Here is a 21,834-nt window from a genome sequence, read left to right on the forward strand (position 1 = left end):
CCCACCATTTCCCCAAACACATCCAATCAAAATTTTGAGATCACTATTCTGTTGAACGTAATTGAAAGGACTGGAAAATATGTCTTTGAGGATCACAAGCCCCCCCCCCCATCCCAGGGAAAGGTAAGTTATGCCCTGGGGGTATATAAGGTATCTGTAGAAAGGGTGAATTTTGAAGGGGGCTCATTGGATTGGTAGTAAGAAGTTTTAGGGCTCTTTTTAAGATTCAGAGTGATCGGAGGGTGGATAAACCCCACCCCCAAACCTCGTAGTTTTCCGTAATGTATCTAATAGAAATTTTCGGATGGTCATTTATTGTTGTGAAAACTTCAAAATAAATTGAAAGCGTTAGTGCCCTTTTTATTAGTCAAAAGTGATTGGAGGGCAACAACCTCCCCCAGGCCCATCAATTCCCAAAATATATCTAATCAAAGTTCTGAGATAGCCATTTTGTGTTCATTGTAGTTAGAAGGTCTGGAAATTAAGTCATTGAACCCCCACACCTTCTCAAGACCAGAACATAATATGCACTTTACTGAAAAAAAATGATTTATTAAAAAAGTTAAAACATTTTAAACGTATTTTGTTTTTTTAAATCATACAATAAATAATCGGGTCAAACTCAAAATGAGAAAAAATTAAGAGCAGTAGGGCTGACAACCCCCGTGCCTTCTCAAGACCAGAACATAATTTGCATTTTACTGAAAAGAAATACTTTTATAATATTTTCACTTTGTTTTTTACTTGTTTAAAATGTTTTACTAGCTATATGAAGGGGAAATTCCTCCCCCTTGCACTCCAATTACAGCGCGAGCGTCTGGTGCCCTTTTTAAGGGTAACAAAAGATTAGAGGCAAGCGGCCCTTCTCTCAAGCCCATTCATTTTCCCAACGCATCCAGTCAAAATTTCAGGACAGCCATTCTGTTCAGCATAGCAGAACAATCCAGCAAATATGTCTTTAGGGATATTATGCATGACAACCCCCTGCGATTATGCAATTGGCCAATTATGCTTCAAAACTAAATATTACTTTAAAATAAATCAAAAGGCATTGTGTTTAATGATTGCCAATAAGATACCTCATCAATTTGTAGAAAACGACTGGGGGTATTAACTTGAAACTTTTGGAGATACTGCTATTACTACTTCTGCTCTTACAATTTAAAGAAATAAAAAGACTGTAAGTGAATCCAGGTTGTCAAAGAGCATAGATAGAATCTTATGGGAATGATATTAAGTTTTATTTTTCAGGTCAACTTCAGAAGCTATAAAATTAAATGAAAAAATACTGTTTGTGTCAGGATTAACAATTGTTGAAAAGTTTGTCCAACATACAAATAGCATCCCATATTATGGCTTCTTATTGAAGAAAACTGAAAAGATATACTTTTTTCTCCATGAAAAAGACTATGTGAATAAAAAAGAACAAAAAATAATTTGAAAAACTTCTTCCGCAAGAAAAGTTTTTCAAAGAAAAGTAAAGAGCTCCCATTAAGCCTAGAATGAGCAAAAATAAAGTCAAATAATCTTCCAAGCGTAAAACTACCACAAATCATGATCAATAAATAAATAACAGAATTTGCCCTTTACTGAAAACAAAATATGTTTGAAATGTTTTCACCTTTCTTACTTTCATAAATGAAAAATTTTCAAAATTTTAACGAATAAGTGTCAGTATATGTCAGTTTGACTGAAAATCCATGGTCATTTGTTTGTTTGTTTTTTCAGTAAAGCGCAAATTGTGTTCTGGTCTTGAAAAGGCATAAGGGTTATCAGCCCTACTCATATTAATTTTTACTCTTTTTAAGTTTGACTCGGCTATTTATTGTATTTTCTATTCGTTTTGAGTTTTATTTATTTATTGATAGTGATTTGTGGTAATTTCACGCTTGGAAGATTATTTTACTTTGTTTTTGCTCATTCTTAGCTTAATGGAGCTCTTTACTTTTCTTTGAAAAATTTGTCCTGCGGAAAAAGTTTTTTAAATGAATCTTAAGTAATGAGAATGAATGTAAATGCCTAAAGTTGTATGAATATAAAACTATTAAAACATGATCAAAAGCATTTTCTTTAGATTTGTTTTCCTGGACAATTACAATTTGAAGTATTAATTAAGATTTTGGCTTATTTATCAGATTTTTGCAATAGTTGTTTTTTCGCAATATCTGTTCATTAGCATAACATGTTTTATAAGAGTTGTTCATTTATTTAACCATTATTCTTTATATAACCAACGGTTTGTCCTTTTAAATCTTAAACATAACGATTAAGGCTATTAAATTGAAACCTTCAGGGCGTATTGAGGATGTATTTCTCTTTAGGCCTTCTTGTATGGTGGATATGTGCATGCATTATGTTCTTTTGAGTCGAAAAACACAATTGTTCGTCTATCTTAGAGAAACTTACTGATGTTACGTACCTGCTGAATTTTTCATCTCACTTAAGTACAAATCTGCTTCCCATTGCTACTTCAACATTTAGTGCATTATTTCCTCTCTACCATTAGTTTTCTCAATTTATAATTGCATAGAATATTTTTTGTAAAAATTTTTAACATTAAGTAAGAATTTTTCAAAACTCTGAAATTGATCTGTTGCCTTCAGTAGTATTCCCTCAACAAATCCTATGAGAGCCCTATCCCTGGATCGTATGAGATACCTATCCCTGGGTTCTATGAGAGCCCTATTCCGTCATTCCATGACAGCTAGCATGTGTTTTTTATGTCATATAGAATCTTTTCTAAGAGATGCAGATGTCTGTTACGTCAAAGGGAATGTTTACTTTTGCATGTTATGCTTGCTTGTTACATAATACTTTCTCTGATTCTTAAAAATAACCTACTAGACCCCCGCCAAATCAGGATTGCCTAGATTATTGCGTAATAGGCTTTGATTGTTACCAAATAGTTTCTCTTTCAAAAAATTACGCGTGCCAGAAAAAAACCTTCAGGTTCCGCTACTGGGGAGCCTTCAAGATGCCGGGGCTCTAGCGAGCAATTTTACTAGGCCCCCTTGCTAAATTAATGGGCTATCTCAGAATTTTCACACAAAAGCTTTTTGGAATTCCATAAATAGAGATTCAGGTGAACTTGGATTGAATTCAATTTATGATCATTTACTGAGGTCAAATAAAGTAAATCTCATTTTACTTAAGAGCTTTGACCTCTGTCCACCTGACATTCAAGATAAAACTAATGAACAGGAATCTAAAAAGTCAAGTAGATTTGCTTCCGCTGTGCATTGAAAAAAAAATGAGAGCAATAAACTATATGTAATTAGTTTATTGGGTATAAATTTTGTTGTTTTTATTGATGTCTTTTAATTTTACTGCTGACGATGGACACTGTATATATGTCCGAAATATTTAGTTAAAATTTTATATTTGATTCACTGTCATTTGAAAGGTTTCATCCCTATTTTGAACTGTTATATTTTTGTCGTGGAAAGGCAGTGTGGTCTTCAAAATTATCTATATCTGTACGCATATTGAGCTTCGAGTTTCAGAGGCAGTAATACCATACAATAGCGATTTATTTTTTTACAAGGTGCTGGTCGTCCTACAAAATAAGGGTTAATATAGACATTTATTTTAGATAAATAGACTGTCCCCAACAAACCAGCGTTTTCAGCCATTTTGTGGTGAAAAACAACAAATCTATCCAAAAGAACACCAAAATGATATTGTTTGAAAACTCCGAAATATTTAACTGATTTAGAATTATCAAAAATATGTACTCATATTGAGCCTCAGGTTTTATAGACAATAATGCCGTACGGTAAAGCGTTCGCTTCTAATGGTAAAGGTAGCTCCACAAAATACGAGTGAATATAGACATTCATTTTAGCCAAAAAGACTGTCTCACTGCAAAGCAATGTTTTCAGCCGTATTTTGGTGCAAAACGATAATTCTAGCCAAAAGAAGGCCATAATGGTATTGTGTGAAAATTCTAAGATAGTTAATTTCTTTAGAATTATCGAAAATCCATACGCATATTGAGCTTCGAGTTTCGGAGGCAGTAATGCCCCACGGTAGTGCATTTGTTTGTATACGTGCAGGTAGTCCTATAAAATAAACGACCAGCACAGACATTTATTTTAGCCAAAGGGGTGTTTTCAGCTTTTTTGTCGTGCAAAACAGCTATTCTGGCCAAAAAAGGTTAAAAAAGCTATTGCGTGAAAATTCTGAGATAGTCAATCGACTTAGAATTATCAAAAATCCAAACTTATATTGAGCTTCAAGTTTCAGATACAGTATTACCGTATGGTAGTGCATTTGTTTGTAAACGTGCAGGAAAACAGCCAAGACAGACATTTATTTTTGCCAAAGTTGTGTGTTCAGCCTTTTTTTGGTGCAAAACAGCTATTCTAGCCAAAAAATGTTAAAAAAGCTATTGAGTAAAAATTCTGAGATACTTAATCGATTTAGAATTATCAAAAATCCAGACGCTTATTGAGCTTCGAGTTTCAGAGACAGTAATGCCGTGTGGTTGCGCATTTGTTTTCAAAAGGTTCAGGTACTCCTACATTCGTTCCTAAGGCTGCAGGTAGTCCTACAAAATAAAAGTTCAACATATTTTAGCCTAAAAGACCGTCCCACAGCACACATGCATCCGTGATCTTTCTTCTAGCAAAAATACAAAATTCTTCATTTTTGCTTTTAGCAGCATTGTAAAACATGAATTAAAGTGTAAATGAAACTTTACCTCTAATAACAACCCCCCCCTCTAGAATTGGTTGTTAGGATGCCCGCCTTTTTTAATTCATCGTTCTTTTTTCTTATATTTTATCCTTTACAAGCTTTCTTCACTTTTTGTTTTTGCCATTTTTGCTTTTGAATTAATTTTTTCTGTATTTTAAAAATGCTTGTAAATTTAACTTTATTAATAAGATTTGTATGTACAGTAACGGTTTATGTCCTTTAGATTTTTTTGTTTCAGGATAAAACTACGACATTTAATCTTTTACGTAATGAAATATCTAAAGCCGATGCTATGTAATATCTACTATGTAACTTAACCTGTCTAGGTCATGTTAGAGCACTAATGTAATTGAGCATGCAGATGTGCTCCATAGACCAAAAAATCAGTAGCTTTGCTGAATGGCTATGCGGCTCGGTGATGAGGGTTAGGAAACATGCAAGCAATTTAATAGCTCAAGTGTACTCGAACAGGGGATTCTCCTTGCGTGCAGTAGGTTATCATGTAAAATTTATTGCCCGAATCAAAATGTTAGAAATGGTTTCTCAGTCCAATTGGCTAGCGATCCATTCCATTGAGTTGGAATCTCTTTCGAATCCTAATTTGGATAAAAATCTTTAGAATATAAAGGTTCCCTGAGAAAAACGTCTTGAAAAAAATTAAATCTTTTAAGTATTTTGTAACATCCCACGGGTACATCGTCATTACGTAACACCCACATTTGCACCGTTATTCCATAACACCAACGTGTAACTCCCTCCCCTCATTTGCAAGTGGGGATTACCTGCTTGACTAGCGGACTCTAACAAGTCCTATTATGCAACAGCCAATACTAAACAAAATCCATTACATAATAAGCGCTTGCTGGGTTGAATTGCTCGATAGGGGGCCCCGATGGAATTGAATGCTAGGGGCCTTGGTGCGTTTTGTTGCTAGGGCCTCAGTAGAAGTGGATGCCTTGGCCCCTCAGTGAAAATGTATGGTAGGGTTCCGTTAGAATTGCTCACTAGTACCCTCCCAGTGAAATTGGATGTTAGGGCCCCCGGTGGTTAGGTTAGGGGGCACGTTGGGATTAGATGCTAGGTCCCCCAATGGAAGTTGTTGCTAAGGGCCTAGTTAGAATTGGATACTAAGGGACCTTGTAGAATTGCTCGCTAGAATCTCAGCGTCTTGAAGATTCCCCACTAGTGGGCCCTGAAGGTTTTTTTGCTGGTCCTCGTAGGTTTTTGAAAGAGAATCTATTATGGAACAACCAGAGCCTATTACATAACAATCCAGGAAATCCTGGTTTGACGGGGCCTCGTAGTTTCTTTTTAAGAATCAGAGAAAATATTATATAACAAGCAAGCATAACATGCAAAGTAAACATTCCCTATTACGTAGCAGACACCTGTTTCTCTTTGAAAACACTCCGAATGGTGTACCAAACACCTTCTAGCTGTCATAGAATGACGGGATAGGGCTTTCATGGTATCTAGGGATAGGGCTCTCAAAGGATCCAGGGATAGGGCTCTTATAGGATTTGTTTAGGGGATACTACTTCCCCTAGCATCATTTTTACTGATCACAATGAACTAAAATAATTTTCATTCAATCCTAATAAGGGGGTTAATGCTAGATTTGCCTCTCACTCAATCGGACTATCTCTCTTGGCTTTTTCTAGGATTAGCCATGGCTTGATGTCCAAAACTATTCAATTTTAATTCAATTAAATTAAAAAACTAGTTTTTTTAACTGAAAGTAAGGAGCGACATTAAAACTTAAAACGAACAGAAATTACTCCGTATATGAAATGGGTTTTCCCCTCCGCAATCCCTCGCTCTTTACGCTAAAGCTTTTAATAGTTTTAAAAAGCAGAATTGTGGCAAAGAGTCAAACTTTAGCGTTAAGAGCGAGGGATTGCGGAGGGAACAACCCATTTCATATACGGAGTAATTTCTGTTCGTTTTATGTTTTAATGTCGCTCCTTACTTTCAGTTAAAAAACTAGTTTTTTTATTTAATTTCTGAATGTTTTTGAATTATTGCAGGTTTGATTTCGGCTCTCCGCACATAAATTATTAAAATGAAATTTGTATATTAAATCTTTTTTGGCTAAATGGCTTTCTCTTAGTTTTGATCAGACGATTTTGAGAAATAAGGGGTGGGGAAGGAGGCCTAGTTGTTCTCCAATTATTCGGTTATTTAAAAAGGTAACTAGAACTTTTAATTTTTAACGAACGTTTTTATTAGTAAAAAATATACGTAACCTAAGAATTAACTTACGTAACAAACTTTTATATTCTTATATTTTTATTACGTATAGGAGGGGGTTCGTGCCTTCGTTAATACCTCGCTCTTTACACTAAATCGTAAGTTTTGTCCCAATTCTTTAAGAATGACCCCTCAGAATCAGAAAGGCCGTAGAATAAATAGTTGACATTACTAAAAATACTTAAGCATAAAGAGCGAGGTATTTATCTCCTCCTAAATACCTCGCTCTTTATGCTAAAGTATTTTTAGAACCCGTTTTGTGCGGAATAATCTCTGTTCGTTTTAAGTTTCAATGCTACTCCTTACTTTCAATTGAAAAAAAAAACTTTTCATGTTTATTTTTTCATTGTTTTTTTTATAGTAATGCTAGGAAATCCTGCGCCCTTTTTATTGAATTTTTCTTCCCCCATGACATATTCCTCCAAGGAAAGATCCTCCCACATAGCCCTCTCCCCTCAGCCCCACCACCCAAACCAAAAAATCCCCCTGAAACGTCTGTACACTCCCCAATAACCATTTCTATATGTAAACACTGGTCAAAGTTTGTAACTTGCAGCCCCTCCCCCAGGGATTTTGGGGGAGTAAGTCATTCCCAAAGACACAGTTATTATGATTTTCGACTACACAGAACAAAATGGCTATCTCAAAATTTTGATCCGTTGACTTTGGGAAAAAAAATGAGCGTGGGAGGGGGCCTAGGTGCCCTCCAATTTTTTTGGTCACTTAAATTGGGCACTAGAACTTTTCATTTCCGTTAGAATGAGCCCTCTTGCAACATTCTAGGATCACTTGGTCGATACGATGACCCCTGAAAAAAAAACGCACCCGTGATTTGTCTTCTGGCAAAAAATACGAAATTCCACATATTTGTAGATAGGAGCTTGAAATTTTTGCTATAGGGTTCTCTGATACGCCAAATGCGATGGTGCGATTTTCGTTAAGATTCTATGACTTTTTGGGGGTGTTTTCCCCTATTTTCCAAAATAAGGCAAATTTTCTCAGGCTCGTAACTTTTGATGACAAAGACTAAATTTGATGAAACTTATATATTTAGAATCAGCATAAAAATTCGATTCTTTTGATATATTTTTTAGCATCAAAATTCCTTATAGAGTTTCGTTTACTATTGAGCCGGGTCGCTCCTTACTACAGTTCGTTACCACGAACTGTTTGAAATGAACGGAAGCTACATAGGAAATTTTATAACTCTCATGCTCCGAAGGTGGTCAACTCATTAAAAGAGGAATCAACTTATTAAAAAATAATAATCTTCGAACGTCATAACTGGGCCTGGGGAATATAGCTGCAGTAGTCGTTATGACAGTTTGGGGTACAGGGCATCCAGAATTATTGTGACGGCTTGGAATGTCTGGAAACGTCCGGAGTCATGAGGGCGCGTCTTAAGCGTAGTTTAGTGACAGTAGGTTGCAGAAAATATCAGTAGAACTTATAATACAGAGGCTAACAGAATGAAAAGGCAATACCACTTGGAAGAACCAGATAAGGGGATAACACTAGGGAAATCGAAAAGTAATGATAAAAAGAGAGCAGTACATTCACACTTCATGCTTTTGTTTTTGCAAACCTTGTAAATTCTATGTCGCATTCATTTCCAAAATGCTGAAGCTATTTTTTTTCTTTTTACTGGGAAAACTTGTTTATTAGCATCCACATTTACCCTAGGGAATACTACCCTAGGGGCCTCTATGACTGTCTTAATACAAAGGGAGACTTGTGCTTTTCTTTGTCAAAAAGAGTCACAAAAACATATTCATTCTGCTTGGCTTCTAAAGGCCTTTTCAAAGGCGCTCCTGCCATTTCGTGAAAGCATGTGCTTCTTCTTCAAATATTTTGTTTGTAATTTTATCTTAACTAGAAGTTAAGTCTGGACGACAGGTAAAAAAAGGCTGTAGTGTATATTCTTTTTGAGAATCAGAGAAAATTGCCCCTCCTCCCCCACACCCCACCGCAAATTTGAATGGTTTCCAAGTTTTTACCAGCAGTATTTTTTCTTCTAAAATTTCACTCTTACGCAAAACTAAATGGTAAAGTTAGAGCAAACCATATAACTGGCTTTCATATCAAATGAATGTACCACTCGATGCCTTTTTTTATGCTCTTTACGAATATAATAATCGCTTCTACTGCAAATTCAGATTTAAGCACTTTTTAACCTATCCTAACCTAAACTAAACTTATTACAAATAATTGTAGCACTGAGAAAATGTGGTATTGTTTTGTAGAAAACGGTGCGGAGAAAACGTAGTATTATTTTGTAGGAAATGACGGATAACTTGTAATTTAATTGAAAATTCGTCACTTTTAAGAGCTTAAAAAGTGCTTAAATTTGAATTTGCGGTAGAAGCGATTATTACATTCGTAAAGAACATAAAAAAAAGGCATCAAGTAGTATGTTCACTTTATTGGTAAGTCAGTTATATGAACTGTCATAATTTTTTGAAAATTCGTCATTTTTAAGAGCTAAAAAAGTGCTTAAATCTGAATTTGCGATAGAAGTGATTATTATATTCGTAAAGAGCATAAAAAAAAGGCATCGAGTGGTATATTCACTTTATACAAAAGCCAGTTATATGGTTTGTTATAAATTTACCAACTAAATATTTAATTTTTACTAACAGAAAAAAGCCCAACACCAAGCTCTAACCCCTAAATCTGGGGTTGGGTATCGGATGTTCTACCTAATCATATAACCGGGACTTTTAGTTTTGTCATTTGTTTTCGGTGGATTTAAGCAGCTTTCCTCTAAATGGGTTTCCATCTTATTTCTCCTTTTTTAATTAAAAATATTATCGGATATAAATAATCAATTGCTATTTAACTTGGCTTGGCCAGGTGTTGACCACTTGTGTTCTCGAAGACCCAGCACCAAAAAGCTCAAGATTATTTTTAATTTCGTTATAACCCTTTGAAAGCATCTTAAAATCGTACAAGTTTCAAATTATGTGTTTTCTATCACCAGAAATAAAAAGCAAAACTGATTGCCTTATAATATTGCTTGATTATAATTTGATAAGATGAAGATGAATGAAGATACTTAGATTGTTTTTTCTTGACCCTCCAGACGCATATTCGATAATTGCAAGCATAGAAATTTCACATAGTTGTGCATACATGAGAATTTTTTTCGAGCACTAGGTCCCCCAGTCTTTCTTCCCCCCCCCCTACACACGTCCTTTATCGCTTCCTATTTTCTTAAATAATATAATAGTCAAAGAAGAACCTTTAGCAATGCTTATGATTAAAACTAAATATAAGTTCCAATCTAGGAATATAAGATAATAAATACAGTTTTATGCTTTAAATGCTGTTCAAACAGCCTCGTACATAGCGAAATGTGTCATACAGTTGTATGACAATGCTTCTAAGCCCCTTTTTCTTTGAAGCTTGCCCTGCGACTTGAGCCTCGTGGAACTCTTTACCTGAAATTGCAGTACACAGAACCAAGATTAGCATTTAGAAGAGTTCCTGCAAATAGACAAATTCACAGTGCAATTTTTGGAGCAGACCTTGAAGGTGTCGTCGTAAAAGAAGCATCGTCTGTCGGTGTGCCTATTCTAGGTAAGTATTATGATACTGACTAAATGTATTAGTTTTGTCATTTTAAGTAGAACTGCAGGAAATATTTGCTTTTTATTCTTCCTGGAATGTATGGGGGGGGGGGGTGCAAGTATTCCGAAATATCATGGCTTTCATACTTTTCCCAGAATCCCTATAATGTTACAAACACCAAAAAGAAGAACAACAATAGGGATTCTTTCACAAGACAGTGGGAAACAAATTAGAATGAATAGTATAATCAGAAAGACATAAGTATATAAGAAGAAAAAAACTTACAGCAGGATACAATCAATGTAACCAAAATGAAAAATTTTTTCACAACAGTCCCAGTATCTTTACCTCAGCGAAGTCCAACCAGGACTGATACATAAATTGTGATGAAAATAGGCAATTCACTGATATGAAAGAGAATGATTTAAAAACACGTTTTAATGATAATCTTGCATTTTGTGACAGAACCTGCCACAGGTACATTTGTGGCAGGTTCTGTATTGTTATCTGTTGGTTTTTTATTATATTTTGTTTGATCGTTTTTAATTAAATGTGTATAGAGCATTAAATTTGTGCAAGTCCCAATTTAAGGAAGTGTCATTATTAATCTTAAGTCTGATATCAATTGCTTCTCGAACTACTTGCTTTATACCTAGGCCATTGCCAATAAGGACAGATTCTTCAAAAAGTATTTTGTGGCTAGGATTTTCAAACGCATGGCTGCTTAAAGCAGAATCAAAGGAAACAGAAGCAATATTGGAATTTAGAGCTTGGGTGATATCATCTTTATGCTGTTGTAGGCGTTTCTCTAAGTTCTGGTGAGTTCTCCCTACATAGATTTGGCTACAATCGCATGGTATTTGATAGATACCTCTTTGGCGAGTAACTGGAATTTTATCTTTACCAGAATTTGGGAGATTTATGACTTTCAAATTATATTTGTCTTCTTCTGATTTTAACCAAGTTGTAAGATTGGAAAGAAATTTGTTTAGTAATGATTTCCGCTTATCAAGGGAACGACTTATTAAAAAATTGGAAAACCTATTATATGAATCTTTAATAAATAACCCTGTTTGTGCTCCAAGATTCACTCCTGGACTGGCTGCTGTTAATCTGTCCTCTAGAACGCTTGAACCATTCGAAATTCAAACTCTCGAAAAAGGTCCCAAATACTCTTTTCTTCTACCAAGTTCCTATGGCAGATTTGATTTCCTCTCTAGAGTTTTCTTTGCACAAATTTTATACATCTATTTCTAACCCAGACGAAATTAGGGCTAGTCTTATTGATATCCTTTACAATAATCAAAAAAAGGCTAATTCTCCCGCCAATATAAAACCAGATATTTTGCGTGGCCTAAGAATTCTATCTAATTTCCGCTAAGACACCCGTCTATTAATGTAACTCAAGCAGATAAAAGCAATTCTTTGGTTGTCATGGATACGATAGATTACGACACAAATATTTATACACATCTAAATGACAAAACTACATATACAACTATAACCCAAGATCATACTGATCAGTTTGCTGATAAAATTATAAATGAATTTAAAAAAATCTAAAACAAAATGGTAAAATTACTCCACAATTATATAATAATTTTTTCCCCGGGGCAGCTTCTGTCCAAAATTTTATGGTATACCAAAATTAAATAAGCAAAGCATTCCTCATCGTAGCTTGTACGAAAGCCCCTGCCTCCAATATTGGAAAATGGTTATGTATAGCCTTCAAACCTTTGCTTTTTTCTCAAAAATCTTACATATGCAATTCGGTAGATTTAGTTGAAAAACTCAAAAACTTAAATATCTCAGAATATACAATTATCAATAGTTTTGACACTATGTCTATGCGTACAAATATTGATGTAGCATTATCTGAGCAATTATCAAACAGTTCGTGGCAACGAACTGTAGTAAGGAGCGACCCGGCTCAATAGTAACCAAAACTCTAAATAATGGAATTTTGGTACCAATAGCTACATCAAAAGACTCGCATTTTAATTCTGATTTTAGATATATATAAGTTTCATCAAGTTTAGTCTTACCCATCAACAGTTACGAGCCTGAGAAAATTTGCGTTATCTTAGAAAATAGGGGGAAAAAACCCCCTAAAAGTCATAGAATCTTAACGAAAATCATACCATCAGATTCAGCGTATCGGAGAACCCTACTTTGGAAGTTTCAAGCTCCTATCTACAAAAATGTGGAATTTATATTTTTTGCCAGAAGGCAGATCACGGATGCGTGTTTATTTGTTTGTTTGTTTTTTTGTTTGTTTTTTTTCCCCAGGGGTGATCGTATCGACCCAGTTGTCCTAGAATGTTGCGAGAGAGCTCATTCTAACGTAAATAAAAAGTTCTAGTGCCCTTTTTAAGTGACCAAAAAAATTGGAGGGCACCTAGGCCCCCTCCCACGCTAATTATTTTCCCAAAGTCAACAGATCAAAATTCTGAGATAGCCATTTTATTCAACGTAGTCGAATAACCTTATAACTATGTCTTTGGGGACGACTTACTCCCCCATATTCCCCGTGGGAGGGGTTACAAGTTCAAAACTTTGACGAGTGCTTACATATAGTAATGGTTATTGGGAAGTGTACAGGCGTTTTCAGGTGGATTTTTTGGTTGGAGGCAGGGGTTGAGAAGAGGGGGATATGCTGGAAAAAATTTCCATGGAGGAATTTGTCATGGGAAAAGAAAATTTCCATGAAGGGAGCGCAGGATTTACTAGCATTACTTAAAAAAAAAAAACAATGAAAAAATAAATATGAAAAAGTTTTTTTCTGCTGAAAATAAGCAGCAGCATTAAAACTTAAAACCAACAGAAATTATTACCCATATGAGGGGCACACAACCTCCTAATACCTCGCTTTTTACGCTAAAGTATTTTAGTAATTTCAACTATTTATTCTGCGGCTTTTGTGATTCAGGGGTCATTCTTAATGAATTGGGACAAAATTTAAGCTTTAGTGCAAAGAGTGAGGTACTGATGAGGGGGCGAACCCCCTCATATATGTAATAAAAACATGAAAATACAAAAGTTCTTTACGTAAGCTAATTTATAAGTTACGTATATCTTTTACTTATAAAAAGATTCGTAAAAAATTAAAAGTTCTAGTTGCTTTTTTAATTACCCGAAAATCGCTGGGCAACTAGACTTCCTCCCCCGCTCTTTTTTCCTCAAAATCATTCGATCAAAATTATGAGAAAGCCATTTAGCCAAAAAAAAAACATATAAATTTCGTTTTAATTATTCCTCTGCGGAGAGCCAAAATCAAAACATGCATTGATTCAAAAACGTTCAGAAATTAAATAAAAAAACAGGTTTTTTTAAATGAAAGTAAGTAGCGACATTAAAACTTAAAACGAACAGAAATTACTCTGTATATGAAAGGGGCTTTTCCTTCTCAACGCCCCCCTCTTTACGCTAAAGTTATTTACTGTTTTAAAATGTAGAGTTAAGAGAAAGAGTAAAACTTTAGCGTAAAGAGCGGGGCGTTGAGAAGGAAAAGCCCCTTTCATATACGGAGTAATTTCTGTTCGTTTTAAGTTTCAATGTCGCTACTTACTTTCATTTTAAAAAAATCTTTTTTTCTTTTGTTTAATTAGGAAATAAAATAAACGAAAATTATCACTTAATAGAAGTTTCAATAACAGGATTAGATTGCGACATCTTAATGACCTTGGTTAAACTTTTTAACAAGTATTCAATGTATTTCCAATTCCGTAATTCTTTCTACCAGCATACATATGATAGGAATTCACCACATATGATTTTTAGATCACCTTAATACATATGATAGGAATTCACAGTTTACCTTAGAAATTTAAATTGCAAATAAAATCTCGTTGCTAGATGTCCTAATTATTCGTAGCCTAGATAAATGCAATTTTACTTTTTACAGAAAACCAACACAAAACAATAGATATTTATATTTTAAATGAAACCACCCTCCAAAAGTTAAAAGAGCTGTTGTAATCTCTCACGTCGATCGTGCCCTAAATATTTGTTCTGATTCCTACATCACAGCAGAACTAGGCTTTATCAGGTAAATACTTTTTGGAGATGAGATCCTCTTTCATTTATTAATAATACAATTAACCGTAGACTGAAAAGATACTCCCATAAAACAATGATAACTATATCTACGTTGCATGGGCAACGTGAGGTGTTGCGGCAACCTTTGTTTGGCTTCGCCGAGTAAATTGTTGCGAGACTTCGGTTTTGTTTCCTCGCTTCGATTAAACGCTGAAGTTGTTAATCTGTAAGGATCTTAAAATAAATACTTGGTACACCAATTCGCAAAAGTTGCAAACCCCCCATTGCAACTAGAAAATGTTGCAAACCCCTCATCGCTGAAGATGATTGTAGCCTAACAGCCGATTATTACTTACAAGTCCCCTGCATGTCTTTCCACTGGATTCAAACTATCAGCAAATACACCAGAAAATAAAAGGTACACCAACTAGTAAAAGTTGCGAGCCCCTCATTTCCGAAGATGATTATGAGTGAACAGCCGGCTGTGGCTTAAAACTCCCCTATATGTCTCACAATTGGTATCGGCCTATTTTTGGTTTCAGTGTATACCTCACTACTGAAGTTGTCAACCCTTTAAACTTTCAAACTGGTATATCTTACGAAGAAATTTTTCTACCAAAAAATGGATGACGCATGCTTTGATCAGCTCGTCAAGAGCTATCGCCTGCCGTCGAAAAAAACCTATCTGTCTTAAATCAAAAGTTGACATTTTTGCCAAGGCTTAGTTGCCCTTTAATCTATTGCTTACTTACAAGGCAAATAAAACTTTTAATTTCTTACGAACGTTTTTATTTATAAAAAATATACATAACTTCCAAATTAACTTTCGTAACGAACTTCTATAATCGCATATTTTAATTACGTATATGAGGGGGTTTGCCCCCTCTTTAATACCATACTCTTTACATTAAAGCTTAAATTTTGTCCAAATTCTTTCAGAATGACCCCTGAATCACAAAGGTCGTAGAAGAAATAGTTGAAATTACTAAAAATACTTTAGTAAACCCCCTCCCTATCCAAGAAAAAAATTTCCCTGAAAACGTCTGTACACTTCCCAATAACCATTACTGTATGTAAACACAGGTCAAAGTTCATAACTTCTAGCCCCTCCGCCGGGGACTCTGAGGGAGTAAGTCGTCCCAAAAGACATAGTTATTAAGTTTTGGTACTATGTTGAACAAAATGGCTATCTCAGAATTTTGACCCGTTGACTTTGGGAAACAAATGAGCGTGGGAGGGGGTCTAGGTGCCCTCCAATATTTTTGGTCGCTTAAAAAGGGCACTAGAACTTTTAATTTCCGTTAGAATGAGCCCTCTTTTAACATTCTAGGACCACTGGGTTGATACGGTCACCCCTGGGAAAAAAAAATAAACACGCAATCGTGATCGGTCTTCTGGCAAAAAATACGAAATTCCACATTTTTCTAGATAGGAGGTTGAAAATTCTGCAGTAGGGTTCTCTGATACGCTGAATGCGATGTTGTGACTTTTAAGGGGTTTTTCTTCCTATTTTTCAAAATAAGGCAAATTTTCTCAGGCTCGTAACTTTTGATAAGTAAGACTAAATTTGATGAAACTTATATATTTAAATCAGCATAAAAATCAGATTCTTTGATCTATTAGTATCAAAATCCCTTTTTTAAAGTTTCGTTTACTATTGAACCGGATCGCTCCTTACTACAGTTCGTTACCACGAACTATTTGATGACCTAGGTACAAAGCAAGTAGTTCGATAAGTAATTGAAATCAGACTTAAGATTAATAATATTTCCTTAAATAGGGGCTTGGGAGAATATTCACTAAATACTCTATACATAAATTAATTAAAAACGATCTTACAAAATAGAATAAAAACCAATAGATATTAGCACAGAACCTGTCACAAATAGACATACGAGATCAGCAGCCAAAAAAGCAAGATCAGCATTAAAAACGTGTCTTTAAATCATTCTCTTTCATTTCAATGAATTGCTTCGTTTCATCACAATTTATTTATCAGTCCTGGTTGAAATTCACTTAGGTAAGGATGCTCGTACTGTTTTGAAATTTTTTTTCGTTTTAGCTGTATTGATTGTATCCTGTTGTAAATTTTTTCTTCTTATATATTTATGTCTTGCTGAGGACGGACCTTTTTGTTTCTCACTGTCTTGCGAAAAGAATTCCCTATTGTTCTTCTTGTTTTTGGTTTTTGTGATGGAAAGGCAGTGCGGTTTTTGTCGCTATTTACCCTCTAATATTCAGATAAACTGTCTTTTCTACTGTTTTAATGGGTATTCCCACTCTAAGACTTAGGCCCTCCACCTAAAAAAAATTTCTGCGTGTAAACCTGATATGGCTTAGAAGCGATGTTCACCACCGAAAATCCATTTCCTCGCTTCCCTTGGCCAGAAATTACTTACTTCATACGTTTCTAGTGGCTTGGAGATGGAAGAAGGTTAATTTCCTCTAAAAATCACTGTTCTCATGTCACATTGTTCCAAGGTACTTGTCCAAAAATTTCAAGCTGATCTAGCAGTCAGAAACAAAAAACCGTCTGTCTTCATGCTTAAAAGTTTGTGATTGACCATGGGCTCATTTTGCGCATCCATTAATTTTTAATTAAAATCAAGTAATTGCAGCCTTCAAGTTATAGCTTAATTGTGGAAAAAGCCAAAGCAGATATTCGTATTGAGCGAGAGGCAAATCTGGCATAAGCCCATTCTATGATTTTATAAAAATGATGTCATTTCACTTGTTGATAGACAAGTCTGTCATCCATATGTCCGATTATAAATATCTTAGTATAGTGTATAATTTTGCTTTAAAAAGGGCTCAGTATGTCCACTTTTCCTCTGGGTTTCCAAGGGATCATGGGAGGACTTTGTCCCTTGAATAATGCAGATTTGTCGTCATTGCACGTTTTTTATTCAGACAAAGTGTACGCTACCTATTTCCCAGTTTAAAAGTAGGAGGCAGATGAGGTAAGGGTATTTAAGAGGAAAAAGTAGCACATTGGTTCTTTAATCATAGAGACTGATTGCCTTTTCGTAATTCCCTTTTAAATAAAGGGAACATGGCTCATATTATGCCTTTGTCAATGCAGATTTAAAGTTTGTGTTTGCTTCCAATTCAAACGAGGCACAACATGTCTACCTATCCGCTATGAAAAGAATGGGCAGATAGGAGCTGTCCACTTAGTGCCTTAAATCATTCATATTGAAAATCAAAGCACGTTTTCGATTAAACACGGCTGAATATACCTGAGATTCAGCTAATAAGTTGTAAGCTGGAGGGGTAGCGAGTTTTCTTGTGGTTGAGGGCCCAGTTTTGTTCTCAGGTCATACAGATTTAAAATCCTTACTTAATACTGGTTCAAACCCATGCAACCTCCTCGCCTTTCTGCTTAGAATCTTGAAAGGAAGGGCCATGATCCCACATAGTTTGTGATGGGGAAACATTTAAATATATATATTTGAAATATGTACTTAAATGTTTTCCAGGGACATCAAAATACAAATTACAGTGTACTTCAGGTTGAGTATCTGAAATACGTTTTGGAGTACTGCTTTGCTGTATACAAAACGCTCTGGCATCAAGCGTCAGTTACCATCCTGCCAGAATATATTGAATTGCAGTTTGATCAGTAGATGACACGGTAAACTGGACAACTTTGGAAGGGCTTATACATTCTACTCATTGGTATAACGAAAATATCTGAATCAAGTTAAAGAATGGTAGTGGAGGTTTCAGTTCTTACCGTTCTTGAGGGAAAACCATTTCAAAATTACTATAATTGACGAAGGAAGCGTTTAACCTATCTGCAAAACCAGTATACTAACTCTTTACTCAACATCCATCTTCCTCTTGGACTTGAAGGTAAATAAGGTTAAACATAATTACTCTACGCACAGGTTGAATCAGAGTGAATCAGACTGAAGTGAACACTGGTGAATCAGAGCAAGGAGAGACCAGCGATGATAGTTTTCCAGAGACAGTTAGCATCTTTTTAGCTTCTGTTATATTTGATGAACAAAATAAAAAAGTGTAAACTGAGTTTACTATCTGTACGATCCTCTGCTGTACCTTCTTAGTAGCTGCTAATTGTGTTGACCATTCCTATAGTGTGATAAAAAAAGTTTTAAAAAGTTAAAATTGCTTAGTGTCAGGAACTGTGAACTGTCACCAGGTACTTCACAAAATCATCGGACAAATTTAAAAAAGTGACAGGACAACAGCTGAAAATATGCAACACATTGAAACTCTACAACGCTGTCAAACAAATTATTTAAATTCAATAAACAAAAAAACTAGAAAAACTTGTGATAAGCTCAAGCTGCCCTGATTAGAAATGGCAGATATTGAGCGTCTGATTGAATGAAGTTAGGTTATTGATTCAATCACCAAAGCACTAGATATCATAAAACGGGAAATAGCCCACTACCTAGGTACTTCGTTACCTCATAGGGAATGTTATTGACATGAAGCATAGCAGGGTTTCTAGAGCACACTTCTTTGCAAGCTGATCTTTAGACTTCTATGACGAAAACTTTTGCGAGTTTGCGATTGCAACTTTTAGCCATCCTTTTTTTAAGACTAAATAGCTTTTAGAAGACAAAGGGGTAACCTTTACTTATCAGAATTCTCATACTGACATATTGTGGGTAATTGGTTCCTTCTTGCAATTGTTTGTATGTCCATGAATTACCACTAATTTAGTAAGTCCAGTTAACTATGCATAATTACTTTAGCAATGTATAATCCTATCATTATGATAGAATTCTTCATTTAGTTCAGAGATGTATTGAAGAAGTTGAGCGTCGAGAAATGTACAGGTTATGCGGTTTGGCAACGAAAAAGAGGATTCTTCGAGATGCCTTTGAGAAAAACCCAAGGACAGTTGACTCTGCATTATTACTATAGTATATAATCCTATTACTATAATTATAATAGATTATATAATTACTATAATATAATCCTATTATCATGATAGAATTTTTCATTTAGTTCGGCGATGTATTTAAAAAGCTGAGCGCCGAGGAAATGTATATCCTAGTGCTGTAAAGGTTATGTGGTTCGACAACAAAAAAGAGTATTCTTCGAGATCTCTTTGAGAAAAACCCAAGGACAGTTGACTATGCATTATTACTGTAGGAGTGTATAATTCTATTATCATGATAGAATTTTTCATTTAGTTCAGAGATTTCTTGAAGAAGTTGAGCACCGAGGAATGGATATCGTAGGGCTGTACAGGTTTTGCGGTTCGGCAAAAAAAGGGATTCATCGAGATATCTTTGATAAAAACCAAGAACAATTGACTATGCATTGTTGCTGTAGCAATTTATAATCCTATTATCATGATGGAATTTTTCATTTAGTTCAGAGATGTATTGAAGAAGTCGAGCGCCGAGGAATGGATATCGTAGGGCTCTACAGGTTATGCGGTTCGGCAACGAAAAAGAGGATTCTTCGAGACGCCTTTGAGAAAAACACAAGGACAGTTGACTTGTCCCCAGATAACGTCCCAGATATAAATGTTATCACAGGTATCATTTTTCTTCTTCTTTTTTAGAAATTAAAATTTTACTAAAACCTTATAAGAAAATGTAGTTTGTCACCCTTGCCCCTTACTTTTATGCATATTTTCCATATTTTATTTTATCTAATGCTTATTGGGAATAGCTGCCCATTACCTTAAAATACCAAGAACAGTGAAATTAGAATCTCATCGTTGAATTAATTAAGTGGAAATTTACACAACCATGGATATCCTAAGAAATTATGAAAAACCTGAAATTTAATTCTTTGATAAGAACATCATATGCAGTTATGTGGTTTTCGATAGTAACAGACGGCAAATGTGAACAAAAAAGAAATATGGGTGAAAAATCAGCAGAAAATGAGCTTTATGTGTTTTTAGCTTACATTTTTCTGATTTTTCAGCCACATTTCTTTCTTTTAAATTTGCTGCCCGCTATTGCCAAAAACTGCAAAACTGTAGGTAGAGATGTTTTTCTCAATAAAATATGATTTCTATTTTTTCTGATTTTCAAGGGCACATATGGTTGTGTAAGTTCTTCAGCTCTCTTTTAAGTAATAATTGTGGTTTCCACTTTTCTCACAGGCGATTCCATTAGCTGCACAGGTAAAAGGGACTGTTAAATATGTTTGTTAAAAATGTATTTTTAAACGCCAGCTAGCCTAAAATTCAATGAGGGGTGAACGTGAGAATTAGTTGATACACATAGAATGTATTTTACGTTGAAAAAAAAAACTGTTTGGCAAACATTGGACCATTTTTGTGAAAGAAAGCCGAATCACGACAACAACCATTATGGATTCATCAGAATATAATAAAGTTTAATTTTGCTTTCCATAAATTAATTGATAATTTCAATTGTCTAATTAATTTTCATAAATAATTTTCATAAACCTGAGCTTATTTTGCAAAAGTGATGCCAAATTAAGCGAAAAAAAAATAAAGCGAAAATCCTTAAATATTTTATTTTTATACTTCTTTTGGCCCTAAACGGAATGCCGAAATCACAAGTATTTGCAAGTTCATCCAAAAAACATGTCCTAGACACCCGAAGTTTTTTTTTATTATAGCTCAGGAAGTGAAATTAAACACAATTTTCGTGTTTTTTTTGTTTTTTTTTAACACCATTACTTGTTTTTCGAAAAGCTCATTGTTTGACGTATGGTTAAACTAACGAGTTCCTAAAACTAAACTTGGACACTTCCTCTGGAAAACATCGGGCGACCGACTTGGAGATAGGGCTAGGCAGGGGATTTAATGTCTAATCACATTATTATCCCAGCTGAAGATAAAATCACTAACTACATGTGAATCACTACGTGTAGAAACAATGTTCAGCTCTCAATCTAAATTTATGATTGATTAATCAGAACGATGGATCAATTAAAATCAATAGGTGGCACCAAAATGCTTAAGACGGTGTAGATCTCCATTGAAGATGTAATTGTCAACTGTTGGGAATGAACAGGTTGTTAATGTTAGAGTTTTTACGGACGAATAACTTTGTTGAATTTATATTATTAGTTTTCTTATTCATTTTAATGATTCAACTTGGCAACACCAAAGAAAATGTGGAACTGTCCTAAAAAACTCATGCTTTTTAAACATCGTAAATAACGATCTTAAAATCGCAGTTTTCAGGTACAGTTTTTTGTTTTTTAATTGTATTACTAATTAAATTTCCTTTAACGTATTGAGGGTTCCCGTTAAATTTCAGTTAACATATAGATTGTTGAATAGCATATACATGCATGTTTTTAGCA

At 34.8% G+C, this 21,834-nt stretch overlaps 1 protein-coding gene across 2 annotated transcripts in view; it reads left to right on the plus strand.

Annotated features, from left to right (window-relative positions):
• The window catches only part of LOC136032878 (rho GTPase-activating protein 100F-like), a 142,409-nt gene that overhangs the window by 90,622 nt on the left and 29,953 nt on the right, over positions 1-21,834 (plus strand). For both annotated transcript variants that reach the window (XM_065713304.1, XM_065713305.1), the window contains exons 10-11: positions 10,353-10,527; positions 19,911-20,078. In XM_065713304.1, the coding sequence (XP_065569376.1) occupies positions 10,353-10,527; positions 19,911-20,078 (343 nt within the window). The remainder of the gene's footprint in view (positions 1-10,352; positions 10,528-19,910; positions 20,079-21,834) is intronic.

Source organism: Artemia franciscana, chromosome 11 (genome assembly GCF_032884065.1).
Source record: "Artemia franciscana chromosome 11, ASM3288406v1, whole genome shotgun sequence".
NCBI lineage: Eukaryota > Metazoa > Arthropoda > Branchiopoda > Anostraca > Artemiidae > Artemia > Artemia franciscana.